This window comes from Balearica regulorum, chromosome 25, assembly GCF_011004875.1.
Source record: "Balearica regulorum gibbericeps isolate bBalReg1 chromosome 25, bBalReg1.pri, whole genome shotgun sequence".
NCBI classification, from domain to species: Eukaryota; Metazoa; Chordata; class Aves; order Gruiformes; family Gruidae; genus Balearica; species Balearica regulorum.
Genome location: NC_046208.1, coordinates 1,800,850 through 1,820,139, shown reverse-complemented (window position 1 = coordinate 1,820,139; position 19,290 = coordinate 1,800,850). Strand labels below are relative to the sequence as shown.

Genomic DNA, 19,290 nt, shown 5'->3' with positions numbered 1-19,290 from the left:
CTTGATGGCTCAAGCATCCCAAGAACACGGCAGAACCCATTCTGCTCCCCGGTTGCCTCAGTCACAAGCTGAGAGTGGGGCAGTCTTAGGGACTGGGTGGTTCTGCCAGTGGTAACCAGTACACCCAGTTAGTTGCATTCCACATGAAAAACAATGTAAAAGCTTTTTTCTTTCTGCATTCTTACACAGTTTGGTAAGCAAGTGAAGTACAGTGTTGACGTTTAAAATATCACTGGCATCTGATTTAGCACCCACTGAAATAGGCAGAATAGTTGACATTCCCCTGAATTACTGTTTCAGGTGCTGGTTTAAACTATCGTCATCTTGAATCTGCAATAGCCAGAGACTTGTTTTGTGCTTATTCATTCATAATTCATTCTCTGAAATGCCCTTCTGACTTCACTGTGGTGCAAAGTAATCACTCGCTGCCCTAAAGGCAGCTTTGTTTCAGTTTGTAGATCCCTTTGATAGAAGTGGGGAGAAGAACAGTGAGTTCAAAACCAGCCCGGTGCACAAGAAGCTTAATGGGCTGAGGGGGATGTAGAAAGTAACTTAATATTTGCAAGAAAGATATGGTGAAGAAATGATTTTTTTTTTCAGCAAGTTCTGTATAAAATGAAAATTTCAAAATTTTCTATTGAGCCACTTCTTCACCTGGGTCACTGATGGCTTTTTAGGTGAGAGCTACTAACACACCGTTGTGAAATTCCTCCTTATTTGTTTCCCAGTGATGCTTCATGCCTACAGTTGCGATTTGGACTTTTGGACAATGAAAATCAGTGAAGTGAGTGTCCCTGGTGGACTGTGTCAGAGTGTACAGTGTTCTAACAGCTCTTACTGATGGTGATTAGCCAGTTGTCTTTGCCTGCTCCCAGTAAGGGCTTGGAAGTACTGGGCTATCTGGGAGGTGGGCTGTGAAGTGGTCCTGCACCAGCTTTGGCAAGCGGCTCACAGCTGGGAACTGCTGGCTCCTGCCTGTGTGATCGGCACTACAGGCAGGCGTCAGCTGGAATTCATTCTTCTGTGTCCGGTCTGGCCAGAGAAGAGCTGCGCTAAGTCTGGCTTTGGCCTGGTTCTTCCTGAAACAGCTCGGAGTCTCTTTCCTTGGGTTGTCATTAGAAGGAGGGAAACAAAGATTGCTCCTGGCACTAGACCCCTCTCCCTGGCTGGAGAATCGGCCTGCCGGAACATTCAGTTGGATAATGCACTTCGGAGGTTTGCATGCAGCAGTTAGCAGCAAGAACCTACTTACTGTACCTTGTTGTAAGTGAGGGCTGCTCACTGCACTGGATGTGGATGGTGCTGAGCTCCTGCATGCTCCGGAGGCGAGTGGCTGGCACACTGGAGTTGGGAAGGTGAGTGGTCTTCTTGTTACGGCGAGAACAGCAGGAGGTGGTCAGTCCGTGGTGACTTGACAAGGAGGGGCTCCGAGAAGAAGGATAGTTTTGCATCGAGCTCTCCATGCAGTTCTGCTCAAACAGTTGCTCATCTATGAACTCGTGGTTCTGGCAGGGGAAAAAACAGTGCCATTACTCTCTGGTGACACCAACAGCTTTGGCCCAACAGCAGTTTGTTTTCAACAGCACCTTTTGCTAGGTTGGTGGGATGTGTCAGCCCCTTGTCTGTGTGAGATGCTCTCTGTCTCTCTGCGTAAAAATATTTGCACTAGGCAGATCTTAAAAAGAAATTACCCTGCCCTTCCACTCACTGCAACCAAGAGAAGACTTTGCTGTCCTGCATCAGTAGGGGAATAAGATAAGCTGTTGCAGTGACATAAGCATGATAGTCTATCAATGGTGCTTTGCTCACATAGTCTGAGATGGTTACTATGTTGTGTCGGAATTTTATTTTTGTGTCTGGATTCCAAAAGTGGCTTCAAAAAGTCTGCAATGCCACGTGGTTATGAAACCCAAGAGGAGATTCATGCTCCTTTTTCTTTGTGCCTGGGGACAGGATTGTATTGTGTTTGCATGACCGTCTTGACTTACAGCTTAATTGCAGGATGTTGCTTGTATTGGCTGTTGGGTTCAAAGCATACCTGCAGTTCATTGGGTGCTACTAGCTGAGTGGAAATAAAGATGGCAGGTGAGTGGGAAGTGTACAGGGGAAGGAAATTCAGAAAGCTGTATCTGTAAAGAGTTTTTGTGCTTAGGAACAAGAAATCCTGAAAGAAAGAACTCCTATGTGTGTATATAAACGCCCGAGTAATTCTAGTGAACATACTTTATGCAGTCCCTGTCAGCATCAGAAAGGATGGGAAACAAAAGCAACCATGGTGAAGGCAGGCATCGGTTTTCATTGGAACAACTAACGACCCTCACAGGAAACAAGAGCACTGGATAGCCAAAACGAGCCACGTGCACAAACTCCCAAGGACGAGACCAGGAACAGGAAAGGAAGCAAACACTCTCCAGACACGTCACAGAGACCACAGAGAAAACAGATTGAATTAAAAAGGAAATACCTTGATGGTGGAAGTTCGTACAGATAACAGGGGATCATCCACAAGATAGGACAATCCCTACGGGACAACATGCCAACAAAAGATAAAAACACAATTGATTGTCCATTCCGGCATTCAAAAGTTTAGTCCCAGCATTGCATCTATTGCCTCAGCATTCCAGCTGGCTTGCTCAAGTTTGAATGGGCAACGAGACCTTCTCTTTACCAAACCTTGCCTGAATCAGACCCCTTTGTGCCTTCCTTCTCACACTTAAGCTTGTTAATGTGTATGGTCTTGGAAATAGAATGAAACTGGTAACAGCTGTATTGCTTTGATCTTTTGAGAGCTGAAGGCAAAGGAAAACAAAGTTTCAGCTGCTGATTCACAAGTAACAAATCGGAATGGTGTTGCTGTTGGGTCACCAATGGGTATGGGTTTTGATCATAGTGTGGCAACACAGAAGAAAGGTTTGGGTTGAAGGACTGGATTCCGTGCACTCAGCGCTTGGAGAAAACATGGCATGTGAATGTCCTCACTCCATCTGGGAGTTGGAACGAGTGGGGAAAAAAAAAATATCTTTTGTTTGAATAAACTCCATCTGTTGTGTTAAAATGACAAAGTAACCTCTGTTATGGCAGCTAGAAGTACCTCGGGGTCACTTTGTCATCTGACATGCCAGATTTGTGAGCCATTCACAGCCATTCAATTGTAAGGCTGTACGCTAGTGATGCAGATACCATGACAATAAACAATGTACTTTTAGAATCCTTTTGGCTAGCTTAAGGAAAGGTGAATTGCCCATTGAAACAAGTTTGCAACCACGGTACATTCCTCATTCCATTCCTGCAACTTGCTCACAAAATGACTCTTCAGTGTTCAAAAATTCTTTTACTGTGATTTAAAATTTTGGGAGGAGAACTATTGTGTAGTATTTTAATAGATTATATGAACTACAGGATTTCCGCACAAGCTGATTGATAATTTCAGACCAGAATCCAACAATCGTGCAACATCGTGGTGATAACAGGCTGAAAAACGTGGGGGGAAAACACATTAAATATTGGGCAGATCCTCCCTCTTGGTTTTAATCAGAATTCAAAGTGTCACTGTTACTGCTGCTCTTTGCTGAAAAAAGCAAAATTTGGAACACTTTCAACCACTGAGACTCACTGTCTGAGTAGGGTTGCGTGCTGGAGGCAATCTAGCTTTGTTAGTGAGGTAGGCTAATACATCCACAAATTAGGATAGGCTTTGGCCACGTTACGTCCAGCACCCAAACCGGCTCATTAGTAATGGAGCAACTCCTGCAGCTCCCAGAGATGTTGTCCAGCCCATGCAGAGGTCAGAATCTCTCTGAGGCTTTACAAGGTCAGGGCCTTACAAGGACAGACCCTGGAGGTAGTAGGGTTGTCAGGTTTTGTTTGCTTCAGCCAATTAGGTAAAGTTTCCAAATGAAAGTATTCTTGATAAATATGGGTCTTAGGAGTGAAGCTTTTTAAATATAAAGTTCTAAACCAAAGAGTCAGATTATGAAGTATCTGCTTGTTATGTAGCATCCAAAATCACTAAGAGCTAAAGGCCAGATGAGTCTTATAAATTCAGTAATCATTGATACAGGAAGACAGTTCGCTGTCTTTGGAATGGTGACCTTTATAGCTCATTGTGACAAACCAGCTGTACTCAGCAGGTCACTACGATTAACCAGTCATCATCTTCCAGTGTATCGCTGAGGCCTAAGTGGGGTTATTCCAGCATAAGCCAAACTATGGAAGTGAAGGTGATTTATCTAAAAGAAAGCTCTTGCAAGTCAGAAATCAAAAGTACATTTGATGATGGATGCAGATAGGAAAAGGCATGAATATTTCATGTGTTAACCTCTCTTCATTCTTTCTAGAATGAATCACAGACTAGATAATGTGTTCCTTTACTGCAGAACCTTTTCTATAAACCTGGAAGTGAAACATACGTATCAAATAAATATCTGACATGTTCCAAGAGACTTCTGCATACAGAATCACTTAATAATGAAAAATAAAATTCTCACTCCCAACACCTTGCGTGATGCGAACAGAAAAGTCACATTACAGAAACTGCTTGACTGGCTTGGAGATAAATTACCTGCTCTTGTAGCCAGAACCGTAGTGAGCAAATGTATGTGCAGCCTTTAAACCCAATAAGAGAGTTCATCTGCTCTGTGCCATATAAAGGGCTAAAGGTTATTTTTTCCAGTCTGTTGGCACTGGTGACCAGGTTGTACTTTGGAGCCACTGACAGCATCTTCCTCCTCTTAAGGCAGCAGAACTGTCTTTTATTACTAATTAGCACAAGCGACGAGTATATATGATGTGTGACTGACAGCACGAGACAAATGCAGTTCTTTTTCAGAAGCAGTGAAGAAATTAAGCTTAATGTACACCTTGTTTATAGGATCTCCCTAACCCCATGCTGAAAAGTTATTTGCATTCGGGTGAACCTGACTGAGCACCTACTATTGACTTTGTACTGGTGTAGATGACTGTAAGTAGCAGATAATCACATCTTTATCCCTTTGCACAGTGATTGTTTTCTTTAAAAAGATGACAATGAAATAGTGCATTTATCCCATTGCAGAATATTCTTGGGAGCTGGAGTGTCAGCCCCTTCCTGCATAGTTTGTAGGTCCACTGAGCATGTCTAAAAGTGCCACCTCTTTCCCGTAGCAAGCCTGGGCCAGGCACAGATACAGTAAGATGTAGAAGGATTGTATTGCTACTTACGGTTGTTTTTTCCAGGCAGTGCAGCAGGTGGTGATGTTGGCTTTCAATTAAGGAGGTGCCTTTAGTCATGTGCTGTTCATCTTCAGTGGATCCCTAAATAGCCAGAAAAAGGGGGAGGAAAAAAAACCCAAGACCCAAACCAGGTGTAAAACCATGAAAACAAACAGAACTACCAGCATTAGCTTTCACAGGGATAAAGATCATTTCAGTGTTGCCAGCTCTCAGGTTTTTCTCATGACTAATGAGGTCACCTCATTTTTTTTTCTTAATGATTTGGCTTGTAAACTCAGGTGAGGAGCTCAGTTGTGATTCAAAACCGGTGTGTTTCTAGCTGTTTTGTAGCTGTGGAGGAAACCTGGGAAATACTGCTGACATACAATGTTAAGGCTCAGGAACCAGGAAGTGAAGAATAAAAGAACCTATGCTGGTTTATTTTGCCAAAAACATTAAGACTTTTAAGCTTGACATGACCTTTGAATGCCAACAGATGTACCCTGAACTCCAGTCTCTGTTAGGAGACCAAACACAAGCTGTCTTGCTTCTGCTGAGCTGGAAGCCTGGCTCTGCCTGACCTTCAGGGCTGCACAGAGCCAGGGCAGTTGGAACTTGGATGTGTTATTGCCAAAGCCTCCTGAGTCACGGCTGCACGCCAGATCAGAAAATATGAATCCAGGCTTCGCATCTTGGACTTTGCAATGCTGTTTCTAGGGACAGGACTCCTGGCTCTGTCTCTTCCCTTCACAGACAGGACCGATTGCTTTCCGCACTTTGTGCCTGCAGTGTATCAAGAGGGGGCTGCTCTTTCCCTACATTGGTGTATATGGTGGTTGGTGGGGGGTTTACAGCAGGTCCTGAGGACTGGGTTCAGTGCAAGCTGAAGGTGTGTAACCCCTCCTGTGGCGAAGCCCTCTTTGAAAGGCAGGGAGAAGGGAGGAACAGGCAGGCACCACTTATGTAAGAGCAGTTATATATAAACTATCCTATTCAAGCATATGGCAAATGAAGAAGTATTGTGCAGCAGTTGCAAAGGGTTTGTGTTCACGTGAAATGTGGCAGCAGTTCCCTAGGAGAAGGAAGGTCCCATCTTCATTAGTTTCTTATGGCTTGTAGCTTTCACTCAGTAGGATGGCTTACTGTGATTTATATTGTAGTAACACAGTGCCCAGGAGTGCTGTGAACTGATCGGGAACCCTCTGTACATCACTTAGCACAAAACCAGAACAAGGCAAGCCTGTTTCAAAGACCTCGTGCTCTAGATACTCGTTGTACAGCAACACCCATGCGACTGGGGACCAGCTTTCCCCCTTTGCCCCTGCGTACTCAAACTGCCCATATGTGGCTAAGGAATTTGTAAGCTAATTCAGAGAGTAGGGTGTGCTTGGAGTCAGGCAGGCAGCCTGTGCCATCTGGGAAGGGATTGGGTACAGCTGACAGTATTTAGGTTGGAAAAGCTATTAAAGGAGTGGTCCCTCCTAGGAAGACATAGGAAGAGTTGAGGGGGATGAGCTGCTTGTGGTGTGCTGATTTAAGGGCTCTGGGTTGGAAAGACTTATTGGGGCACTTTTGCTGGTCCGTTCTCGGCTTCTACATCAGGTATGTGTGCTTGTGGTGATTTGGGGAAGAGACTGCTCAGACTGCAGTGTTATTAGTGGTTAGGATAAGCTGCAGATCTCAGGCCAATATCTGTGCTTTTGTTAAGCAGAGGAGTTTGATCTGCTTGAAACAGAAATGGATAAGAGGTTAGGAGCTTGAGTTTGGTACGTGTGTAATGTTTTGCTCACGCAGAAAGCTTGGCATCAAGTATTCATCAAAACTGCAGTAGGCCAATATAGTCAACTTGGATGTGGGGGGAGAAATCCGGTACTCTGTATTTTTGATCTCTGCAGTATCAGTGAATCAGATGCTTACGTTGTGCAGAATATAGCATGTTGCTTACCCTATGATGATCAGATACAACTCGGAAGGAAAGAAGCAACAGGGGTTGTTTAGAGAGTTTCTGTGCTGTTTGAGAGCCAGGATTCCTTTTCTCATTTTCTCTGTTCTGTGGTGGCAGATTTAAGGTCTGGGTTGTTAAGGATGTTCTCTTACTACTGCTACTACTTAAGCTCCTGGTCTTGAAAGTCACTGTGATTTCATGACACATTAATCTGCATGTGTCTTTGATGACTAGCATTTTCAAAGACAATTACATGCATTAAAATGGCAATTAGGTGCGGTAAAATGTTTCCCTATGGCCCATAAGTAAGGGGTGCCTGGTGCCTTCTGTAATACCTAAATCTGAAAGTCAAAAATTGATGTGCATGGCTCGAATCTCTACTTAAACACGAAACAGCAGTATCTAACTGTTCTAGAGAGAAAATGGGTGGGATGGGAGACATGGCAGAACATCTTGGCAGAAGTGCCAAGACATTGTCTGTTGCTTTCAAGGGGGTCAAATTCAACTATGCTTAAAGCATTGCTTTTAAATATACTCCTGTGCCCAAGTGGTTCACTGCAAATGTGTCTTCTGGATGCCTTTTCCAGGATGGTTCTGTGATCCCTAAGTGAAGGAATAGCTCTGTCTCTGACAGATGCCAAAACATAGCTGAACTGGTACATTAAGAAAGCTGACTTACTGTACACAGAATTAATAGATTCCTATGGGAATGCATCTTAGGCAGGTTATGGATTTTGTTGTTGCTGCTGTTTTGGAAGATGGAGCATTCCCAGAAGTATTTTTAGAAGTGGCCTAAAAAAAAAAAAATCAGTTCCATTTTTCTTATTAACAATCCTCCTAGTGAGCTAACACAACAAGCAGGTCCTGTTCGTATCCTGCTGAGATTACTGACTCTGCTGAAGTCTGTGTTGGAATATTTCCCATGGAGGTCCTTGCAAGCCCTAAAGCAAATATGATGCTGCACTAAAACACTGGAAAAGGAGAGAGAAAGAGCACACATTGCAAACAGTGTCTTTTTATGAGGATTTGCTTGAGAGGAGATCGAAATGGAATCTGAAAGCAAAGATAAAGCTCCCGTACCTTTGGCAGAAGACCTAAGCCAATTGTTAAATGTTGGCAGCACAACTTAGTCTCTCCCTCTGCCTTCCATCCCGAGGCTAGGCTTCCTGCTGATGGAAGTGAATCGGGGGATGACGGGGACCAGGAATAAGGGGTAGCATCAGTGTGACTTGTACCTTCCCTTCCTTTCACTTTTTCTTCAGTCAGCTCAGTGGTTTCAGAAACAAAGAGCATGCAGATTAAGAATGAGATCTGCAGGAACTACTGCCCTAGGACAGCGAGAGTGCCAACATCACACAAATGCTTGGTGTTTTGATAGTGCTGTTGAGGAACATATACCTATAGAGATTGCATCAGTGGTACCTACGTTACTGCAGGCAAACAAAATCTGTGTCTTCATTAGAAGAGTCTGGCTGTAATGAAAAAGCTGGTGGGGGGGAGGAGGAGATGGTTTGCTTTTTGAGCTGGGGTGCCAGTTTTGCAAGGATTTGATGCCAGCTACCATTCAGTTTGTTCTTGGAAGACATTCAGTGAACTGCTGGTTGCTTGGAGGGAGACTGAAACACGCTGTAGTGTCAGTTCTGAAATCCAAAATACTTCTCTTTACCTCTTCTACTTAGTGCTTCAGCACGCAGAATTGGACACTGGTGAACCGAGAGGGACTGGTTCAGTGGTTACACTGTCCCTTCCCGTGAAAATGGCCGTAACGCTTATCTATGGCTAAGCAGATTCTGCTTGTGAAAAGGCACAAGACCTCACAACCTACTGTTCCTAGGATATACACCTCCTAGCATTTTAGCTAAAAGGGAATTTCAGCTAGCTGTACAAGGAGATTAACACTAAGAGGATATGTAGGCTGCTGCCATCGGAAGAAGCTCACCATCCCTTGAGCACTTCTGACATAAAGCCCACTAAAAATCTCTGTAAATGAGAAGAAAATGGTCCGAGTACTTTGTGTCTAGATGGCAAATGCAGAATGCGACAAATCCACATGTTTCTGAAGCAAGAGTGTGTACTCTTGCTAGGAACAGAACTCCGTCCTGCTGCTGTCCTTCGAAAAATCCTTTTCTTCGCTTTTTCTTTACTTTGATACAAGGCTACAGGCTGAAGACATGCTGTTCCTTTGAAAGATGGTGTCAGTGTATTCATTCTGGTGCTAATGAAAGGACGTTCTGGCACATGTTCCGGAATCTTGAACAGTCCTTATTTCTCAATTTATTAGTTTGACTGCAGAGCCACAGCCAGGATATGTTCTGGGGCAGGTGTTTTCCTTGGGTAAACCCTCAAGGTGTCAGACTGCAGGGCAATCTGCTGGGCACGTGTAAAACAATTATACCTTGATCACAGTGCTGTGTGATTGCAAATGATGAAAGTGATAATATCTAGTTGTGGCCATATAGTAATTGCGGTTGGAATTACTGCTGGGTAACAAACCAGCCCTATGGCAATCTGGCCATGTGAAGTCCATTAAAGTTAGCATGAGTCCTGGGCAAGGTATCAAAATGGGATGTGTACCTGACTGATGAAGCAGTTTGATACTAATTTGACCGACAGATATGCACAGTATGTAGGTAATATTTTGGTCCCTAATATAGCAACTACAGAAGTCACATTCCTTCATATTTTTACAGCTTTAAAAATTTGGCTGGCTAGGCTATGCTGTCATTCACATTTTGTACTCTTGAGAATAGTTTGTTCTCCTGCCGTAAAATGTCAGGATGTAAAATCTTGCCTTGTGGAGTTAAACTGGACAAGTATAGCTTTACAACAAAGGATACTCTGCAGTTCTGTAATTAATTAATGCCACTACCTGCAGATGGAGGGACATGTCTTGGTCCTTGGTTTGGGTATGAGGCTAGTCCTCAGGTAGCCACATCATCTCCCGGTTGTCGTGCAGATGCCAGGCATGGCTTTGGCAAGTTTCTTGGCTTAGGAAATTATGTTCCTGTATGTCACAGGTGGATGGTAATTCTTCCTTCCCCATACCCTTTGCTTTTGACTGTTTCAACAGGAAGTCCCTTAGGGTGGGGATATATTTTACACTGTATTAATACAACTGTACACAACATGAAGTGCTTTTCAAAGTAGGATTTGTGGATCTTGCTGGGCTGTGTGTGGGGGTCATCTTAGCATTTAGAGCTATAAGCCCACCAAAAAGCAAGCTGCACCCAGGAAAGCTTGGGAGGACCTGCTTTAGATGCTACTATATATCTAAATTTAGTTATTAATGAGTAAAAAAAAAATATATCCCTTAGAACCTCCTTAGAAATGTTTTTGTTTTCCTTCCTATGTCTACAGTAGCTTGTAGCCAACAAAATGACCCTTCTTCCAGTTATTTTTGGGTAGGTGCCAGGAAGTGAACCCATTCAGCCAAATATTTCTCTCAACCTCATGCATTTTTGGACTTAAGCATTGGTGCATCAGCTGCTCTTCCGTGAGTGGTCTTGGCAGGGAGTTTTGGTTGACAAGGGAAGTGAGGAGATTCTTGTTGGGATGACAGGCTGGAAGATCAAGTGCAAACTGAGTGTCCCTGCTAAGCTCTTCTGGCATTTTTAAAACCCAGAAATCTAAAGCTCAGAAGGCAGTTTGAAATTTGTTGTCAAATTTTTGCATGCTCTTGGGTAACGAAAGAGCAGAATCTCAGCTGAGCTGGCATCCCAGTCCAGAGCCTTTCCTTTATGGGGACAAGGCTCTGGACCAGGTATGACCAGTCTTCCTGGTCTCTCATATTCTTGATAAAGAAACTTTTCTTGAACTGCTCAACAGCAACATATGGTTCAAGAAATGGATTTTCTGCGTGTCGCTGCCATTTGCAGAATAGGAGACAACATTAGATGTGTAGTCAGAAGGATCAAACTTGTATTGGAGAGGAGAACAGAAACTGATCCGGGCACCCTACCTTCCAAATCTGTGCTTCATGTGAAGTGCTTTTGTAGAGTCAGTTTAAAAACTATTCCAGTCGTAAAGGGCCAGATTCCTCTATCTCAGTCTGCACTGAATAGCATCCTACATGCAAAATAAGGAGCTGCACAATTTCCATCCATGTGCTGTACCCACTCTACTTGGGTAGGAATGGGTTTAGGTCCTAGTGAGCAGCTTTCACCGTGAGCTGAAAAGGTTTTTCAGCTTTGAGTTTACAAATGCAAGGATGTGTGCCAGGGAAAATAGTAGACATTTGAAGGATTAGGCCCCAAGTAAGGATTCAGGAACAAGTGCTAGGCAGCTCTGGTGGCTCAATTAAGCATTCTTCATCTTGCTCTTTGCTCCCCACGTGCACGAGAGGCTTATTTGTTTGAAATGAAATCCATGAAATGTGCTAATACCTGCTCTGGTGTTGATCAGGCTTAATGTAATAACCTCCTCTCATTTTCACTGATGCTGCTGAGCAATCTGACGCACTTAAAACTTTTCTTCTCATGAATAGCTAGTATTAGCCTCCAGAGCCTTTTCTGTTAAAAAATAAACCTACCACCAAACTGCCTGAAATAGGAGCTAGGGAATATTTTCTTGTCCTGTTGGGCATGATCAGATAGTCCAGATTAGAGGGAGACTCTTGAAAATAAATATCTGTGTGTTGAAAGAGAGTGGATATTTATAGTATGGGCAGACCATGGGTGGTCTAAATCCACTACAGCTCCATCACACAGAGCTTTGAGGGAACCTGGTCATTGCTGGAAGGTCAGATCCTTTCCTAGCTGAAGGGGGAACCCAAGGAAGCTTCTTCCTCCCATCCAGTCTTGCAGCTGGATTCCAGCTCCCCATCCACATGGCACATACAGTACACAGGAGCCTAATTATAGCGTAACACCATGCTGCCACACTGAATAACGAGCTGTTAGGTGGCAACGGGGAGAGAAAGGGAGGGAGCCCAGGGAGAGGAGCGGGGATAGGGAGCATCTCAGACTCTGTGGAAGGAGATACTGTCTCTGCACTCACCGTCAGCTCGAGGGCTTCGTTCAGGAGACCGTTGCGCTTGCTGTGAAGGTAAGCGTTGGAGCTGCCTGTTTTGGCCACTCGAATCCTCGCAAGCCGGGCTTTCTGTGAAGAAGGCAAGCAAGCTGAAGTTACACCTGGGCACACCGAGGGATTGGGCCTGTGCTGGCAATACCAGGAAGAAGGAAGTTCCAGGTTCTCGTTCTACCTGAAAAAACCTGGGGTGCAATACAAGGGGCGTGCAGACAGGAGAAGGTGCTGTTGAGAACAGCTAGTGCAGGTCCGTCTCTGGGAGTCAGACGGGCACGCGTGTCTGAAGAACATAATCTGCCACAGAGCATTAATAGCCTTTCCAGAGACAAGAAGTGGGGTTCTGCGGATTTGTTTATCCTTTCAAAAGTTAATAGTCATTTTTTGGGGTGAGATGCACAGCAACTAGAGACACTTGTCTTGGGCACGTTCCTGGCATAGGGTGGCTGTGTGTGACCTAGCAGTGTGCACGTGCTCTGCACGCATGTTGCTTTCATGGCTCGCCTTCTCTCTAATGTGCTTGGTTGTTTAATCCTCTCTTTACCTTTCAGCTCTGTGCTCTGATATCTGTGGGGTCACCCGCTCTGCCTACGCAGCAGCTAGCATGGTGACACCCGGGCCTCAGTGGTGGTGGACTGTCCTCTGCAGCGGCAGTGCTAGTTTAACTCTGGTGTCTGATAACTCCGTCCAAAAATATGGATTTCTTGACAAACTGACAGAAGTCACTCTGCAGCAACACAGGCATCCAGCTGTGCTCATTTTTGTGTATCCCTGACCTTCTTGACCCTCGGGGGACAAGTTAGGTGATAAAAAGCAGTCCAGAATAAAGCAAACAAGAAAAACGAATGAGGCCCTCTTCCTTTCTGATCACACAGTTTTTAGCGTTTCAGTTTTTCTTCTCAATTGTTGCCTGCTTCTCTGTCAAGTGCTGATTTGCCTTTTTCTTTTCTACTGTTAATTTATGACTCAAACACCATTAAAAGTAAATACATGAAATAGCTGTGGCTATTAAAAAATAATTACATTGTGCTGTAGTTTAAAATGCTGCATAATCTTTTAAATAACATGGAACTCGTGATTTTCCTTTCTAATTAGAGGTGCTAATGGGTATACGCTGTAGGAAGAGTAAAGCCAAGAGGCAAATATCTGCAGTGGGTCCAGAGAGTGTAATAATTCCAGGAGCTTTATTACTGTACACACGTGAGTGACTCTGACCCTCAATATTTGAAAGATTTGTTTAACCTTAAGAGCTGCTGCTTAAGCAGACAATTTCTCAGGCAAAGACATGTACAGGGTACTAGTTTGCAGCTTTAATTAGGTGACACAGACTATGACCAGTCTGAAAAATAGGTCTGCTGCTTTGACACCCCAAAATGGGAACATCCAAAATTGACTTTCTTTTCTATACTTCATCTAGATTTCATCGTCCCATTTTAACGTTAAGACTGCAAGTCAGTATATGAGAGTGAAATCTCTGATGAAACTTGCTCTGTACCGGGGCCGAGGTGTCTCGCAGGGCTATCTGGTCATGAGTTCTATTTCCAAGACGTAGACTGAGGACACAACAAGAAAATGAAATTGGACCTTCAGTTGTTCTGAGGGCTTTCCCAGACTGCTGTGCTGCTCTCGGCCCCGAGTAGGACTGGCCTGGGACTGTAATCCGGAACAAAAACCACAGAGACTACTACTGCTGAATGTGAGTTAGGGGGAAAGAGCAGGGGTAAGGGACTGAAGGATATTCCATTTCCCAGTTACATGGCATTGTCTCTCTGTTCCTGTTAATTACATTTCCATTGCATTATTTCTTCCATTTGCAACTCTATGGCTTTGTGTCTCTGTTCCTGAAATTCTGCAATGATCTTATCTCATCTGTAACCGGGACTGGATGGTGGCCCCGGTAATGGTCTTGACAGTGAGGCTCTGATGGCAACCCCAGAAGACTTCCATTTCCTTTCTGTGCTGGACAAAATATCAGTTCCTTTGCTGCAGGAATTGCGAGCCCCCAGCTCACCTCACCTATAGCAGGAAAGGTTTCATCCTATCTTTGGTTCAGTCAGTTGTTAGTGGATTCCGTCCTAGGCTCTTGTAAAGAACATTATTCCCTTTGCCTCCAGGCTAGCAGGGGATCAAATATTAATAGCTGTATTCCATGTGGACTGGAGATGGTTCGTTTCTGAGGTCTGTTCCCTTTTCTTCTTTGAAACAGGGCCACTAGCTATCTAAATAATTAAGCCCCATAGCTTTTGTAGTTTAGAACAGACGTTGTTATTTTAAAAAATGTCAGTGGGGCAGGACGGAAGTTAATCCTATTGTCCTTACACAAAAGACTTTCTAGGATAGTCACATCGCCTAACTCTGTGCCCCCATTGTGATTAAATTTGGTAGATATCTTGATTAACTCAGCTAGAGAAGTTAATTAAAATTGGTGCCTAAAATTGGTTTGGCCCTCCAGACAGTTTCCTGCGTTGGACTAGAAACAACTCTAAAACCATAGTTCATGTTTTTTATGTGAAAGTCTGTGTAAATGTGCATTATTTGATAAGTATATCTATCAAGTGACGCAAGCTCTATGGGATATTTAGGTACATGTTGTACGTTTATGTGAGATGCAGTACTTTGATCATGCCTGATGGTAACAATGAGTTTAAGTGGCTTTTTTTGGGGGGAAAGCAGTCTTCTGCATCTTATCCCATGGATGTGACGGACTAAAGGTCGTCAGGGCCAGGCCCGAGATGGCTGTTACTGAATGTAACCCCTGCACGGAGAGACTAAAAAAGGAAAAGAAAACGGCACACTGTGTCTGCATGTGGAGTGGTAAGAGGAGTTGCTAGGAAACCACAGGATCTCAAAATGCATATGACCTAATCTGGAAGATAATTTATATGATGAAAATAATAATACTAATGACAGCCACTTACAGGTTAGAATGATTAATTTGGTTATCTTGGAGCCCACGTGTTTCTGAGAGCAGGATGGAAGGCAGGTCTCAAGAACTTCTGGCTCCTTACTGCTTTTTAAGAAACTGGGGACTCGGAATAAGCAGGAAGGGGACTGAAGTCTTGTACTCGCTCATGGAGAGCTGAGGTACGGTGGAGAGGACGATGTAAGTGGCTGTCAGCATCCTGGATAAGCACATGTCCCAAAGGGACTGACAAAGGAGGAAGAATAGCCTGTCTTCATCTTCTAGCTGTTTCGGAGAAGTGCAAGGAGCAGGAGTTGCTGGCTAGGAAAAATGCTTACCAGATGGCAGGCCCAGGAAACAGCTAATTATTATTTATTAATGATTTTCATCTAGTTCTTATGGAGATAATGTTCACTCTTGATTTATGTGATATAATAAACTATTAAGTTACAGCCTATGACATAATTTCACATTTGCCAGACATCTTCAGCTTTCCAGATCTTCTGTACTTGAGCAAGGAGATGACTGGAGTACACGTGTATCAGGTAGTCTGTGTACAGGTCCTATGGCCACTCCTCCCTCTTTGGACTGGAGCTGTTATTAACTCCAGTTGTTATCCCTCACAGAACGGCTGAGGTCGGAAGGGACCCCTGGAGGTCATCTGGTCCAACCCCCTGCTCAAGCAGGGCCACTTAGACCAGCTGCCCATGACTGTGTCCAGGCGGCTTTTGAATATCTCAAAGGATGGAAACTCCACAACCTACCTGGGCAACCTGTGCCAGTGCTCAGTCACCCTCAGAGTGAAAAAGTGTTTCCTGATGTACGGACGGAGCCTCCTGTGTTTCAGTCTGTGCCCATCACCTCTGATCCCATCACTGGGCACTGCTGGGAGGAGCCTGGCTGAGTCCCCTTTGCACCCTCCCTCCAGGTATTTGTATACCTCAATAACATCCCTCGAACCTTCTCTTCTTTAGGCTGAACAGTCCCAGCTCTCTCAGCCTTTTCTTGTGTGAGAGATGCTCCACTCCATGTCTAACTTGATCTGCTAAAACCACACCGACAGCATCCCTGGCAGCAAGTGCAGCTACACTAGGTCATTAACAGTGCTTCAAGCTTTTCCTCTTAAACAATTAGTGGTTTGAATAGGAGTAGAACTGTTGCTGACTGCTGCGGTGAGTCCAGTGGTGCAATAGGTGTACACCACTCGTCTTTTCAGACTGAAATGAAGCTGTTCTCAAAAGTAATCAACAGAATACTTTTGGGGTTTTATTTCCAAGGTGCAATATCACAGTCATTCAGTAAGTGTGTGATTTTCTTGCATTTGTCTGCATCTGTTGCTAGTTTGGGTTTGAACTCAAATTCTGGATGGAAAGAACACGGTCGATTTTAGGATATGGAGAAGATAACAAACAGATTGTACAGTTAAACAGAGGTTTCTGCGGACTTAACAGCAGAGCTTAGAGTATGGAATGACAAAAAGTATTTTCTTGTAGTTATGTTCTCGCTGTCCCAAAGTGATCTGGTCTGTGGTACCTTTGACTAATTTTAGCAGAAAATTCAGAAAGAAATTCAGCAAAGACTTGAAGTTGTACTTCCGAGTGGGAACTCGGTGCACATATGTAACTTGGAATGGATGAAACCTTCATCTGGTGGAAAATCGCTTAGCTCTGTTGTCGTAGTTCTTCCTTGCCAAGCAGAAAAGGGAAAATGCTTCATTTTTAAAAAAGCATTCCAAACTAATAGAGTAGACAAGAAATTAAATAAATCTACTGTCTGTGGGGTGCTTTTCTCAATATAATCAGGCAACACCGATCATCTGTCCTACTTATGGCTCTGGGAAGCTGATACGCCATCTTTAACAAAGCCTGGAAACAGGCTGGACTGCCAAATTAGGACTCGGGGTTATTACATGTGTTTGAACACCGAGTGAGATAATGGCTGTTTAAAAAGCAAATGGCCCATATAATAAGTACTAGTTGTTATTCTGCTAGCCATCGTTCCATCTGGCTATTGTGCTGGGCAGGCAGCGGAGTTACAGCAGTGTTAGAAAAGTTAGTTTCTGCCAATCATTCTTCTGTCATTTTAACCTTTTTTTCCTAAGAAGCAAAGTATGCATGTTTGGACTTTCTTTCCTCTCAAATCTTTACATTAAACAGCTTTTGAGCCAAGTTTAAATAATCTGTCATTTTTGCTTTGGGGGAGATGTTGTGGAGCTGCATATGGAAATTAGATAGTGTAGAACTCATTATATTCCTATATAATTTGATAGAACCACTTACAGTCAGACCTTGATCTTATTTTGGGCCTCTTCATTACTTTCCAGAGATGAAAGATTCCCCTCCCTTCCTCTGTGGCTCTCCTTTTAATCCTACCTTACCCTTGGCACCATTAAAGCAACAGAACATCATTTCAAATGCACTATATCATTTAATCTTTTCCAACACTGAAGAACATGATGTTCGATCTATTTATAGAACAATGCACAGAATATGGAGTTTAATGGATCTCGACTTCTCTACTAGTCATAGACATCCTGGCTGATTAAACACAGAACTTTGAAAAAAGTGTCGTAATATGCAAAACTTGCGGACAAGTGCAGAACAGTCAGGAAGCCCTTGGAGGACTGAGACCAGTCCCCTCCTATTGCAAACTTCCTTTCGTACGTTTTCATCTGGAACTTAACAAGCTCTGGCTTAAGCGTAGTGAAGCTCTAACTCCTACTGGGCGTTTATTTTAGAACTTCATTTTTCTATTTAGAACATTTCTTCTGATTTCCTGCCTGCATGTATTTGTTGCCAGTTTTACCCAGTTGTCATTGTATGGATGCTTTCTTTTTACACAGACCATTGCCTTTCTGGTATTTGCTGCATTCTACAGGAAAGAATAGGATAAACTTCATTTTTTGTAGAGTTTGACAATTCTCGCTTTTCTCCTTTGCTTTAGATTTAAGTAGTAAGCTTTTTTTTGGAGGCCATTTCATATTTTTATCCTCTGTAGATGCCCTGCTTATTTCTAACACTTTTTTTTTTTTTTTTTTTTTTTTTTTTTAGTTATCCATCCACCCAGGAAGGTTTACAGTCAGACCTTGTTCTCTATAAGAACTGACCTTGTGGAACAGTTGTTCCTTGATTGAAATATAGGTTATACATAGTTATTGCACCTTGGCTGAAATTCAAAGCTTCCTCTAGAGGTTCTCATCCTACTACTCCAGCTGACTGACAAAGCTTGCTCTCATCGCCTCTTAAGTTTGCCTCTTAAAATAGTAATAAAAGAAATTCCTACGTACCCTTTTTTGTATTCTTAATGCTGTGATAGATTTTAGAACTTGGGTCAAAATTGCGCCAGGGATGCGTGGTCAAAGAGGTGCCGTACCAGTTGTAGTGGGAATCTGGTATAGTTTGTTAGAGTTAGAAGTGAAGTATTCTGGGGTGTAAATTAGGGTGTCAGAATTTGTCTACAAATGTATTACTTGATAAACATCTCAAGAAAATAGCCTCCTGGTTTTTCTGCATCATTAATAGAGGGGTTGCTGTTCTCCATTATCCTAAAATAAGGTTCTGTGTTTCACTGAAAGCGAAGTGTGATGAGCATCTGTCTGCCTGTGATTTATCTGTCTGTCTGCGCTTCCAGATTTCACTTCTATAACATCTTTCACACAGCTCACACCCCTAATTAATAGCTATAAAGAATTCAGGGGATGGAGAAATTAACAGAATTTGATCTAGTGTCACATGCTGACTTACTAGACCTGATATATGAACACTAATTAATGGTGTGGAGGCCTGGGATGAGCTACAGAAAATGAAGGTAATTGCTTCACACAGTGCTGCTCACACCTTCCCCAGGGAGATGGTGAAAACACGGGAGGGGAGTGGGGATGACGACCACACAACTTCTGCATGAAACTCAAGAAAAACTAAGCAAATTTGTAGAACTCATGCCTTTCGTTGTCCCTCGTGGAACAAAGCCCGTGGGGAAGAGATGATGGTGGGACTGTTTTCCTGCCTCGTTGCGTGCTTGCTGGCAGTTGGAGTATGTGTGGTCTCCGATGGGCAGGTACCCGCCGGCAGCAAGGGGAGTGAACGGGGTTCAGCGCGAGTGTGGGCAATGCTGCTGCTGGTGGGGCAGGGCCAGGAGCTGTGCGTGCTTTGTCCTGCTTCTCTGTGCAACGAGCTTTCATCATGAATTGAGAGAAGCGTTGCCTGGTGGAGAACCAAATTGCTCAGAAGTC

At 43.6% G+C, this 19,290-nt stretch overlaps 1 protein-coding gene across 4 annotated transcripts in view; it reads right to left on the bottom strand.

Moving 5' to 3' along the window:
• Positions 1 to 19,290, bottom strand: part of KCND3 (potassium voltage-gated channel subfamily D member 3) — a 124,283-nt gene that overhangs the window by 1,756 nt on the left and 103,237 nt on the right. For all 4 annotated transcript variants that reach the window (XM_075775993.1, XM_075775997.1, XM_075775995.1 and 1 more), the window contains exons 4-7: positions 12,131 to 12,232; positions 5,200 to 5,292; positions 2,465 to 2,521; positions 1,258 to 1,505 (exon numbers count right to left, since the gene is read on the bottom strand). In XM_075775993.1, the coding sequence (XP_075632108.1) occupies positions 1,258 to 1,505; positions 2,465 to 2,521; positions 5,200 to 5,292; positions 12,131 to 12,232 (500 nt within the window). The remainder of the gene's footprint in view (positions 1 to 1,257; positions 1,506 to 2,464; positions 2,522 to 5,199; positions 5,293 to 12,130; positions 12,233 to 19,290) is intronic.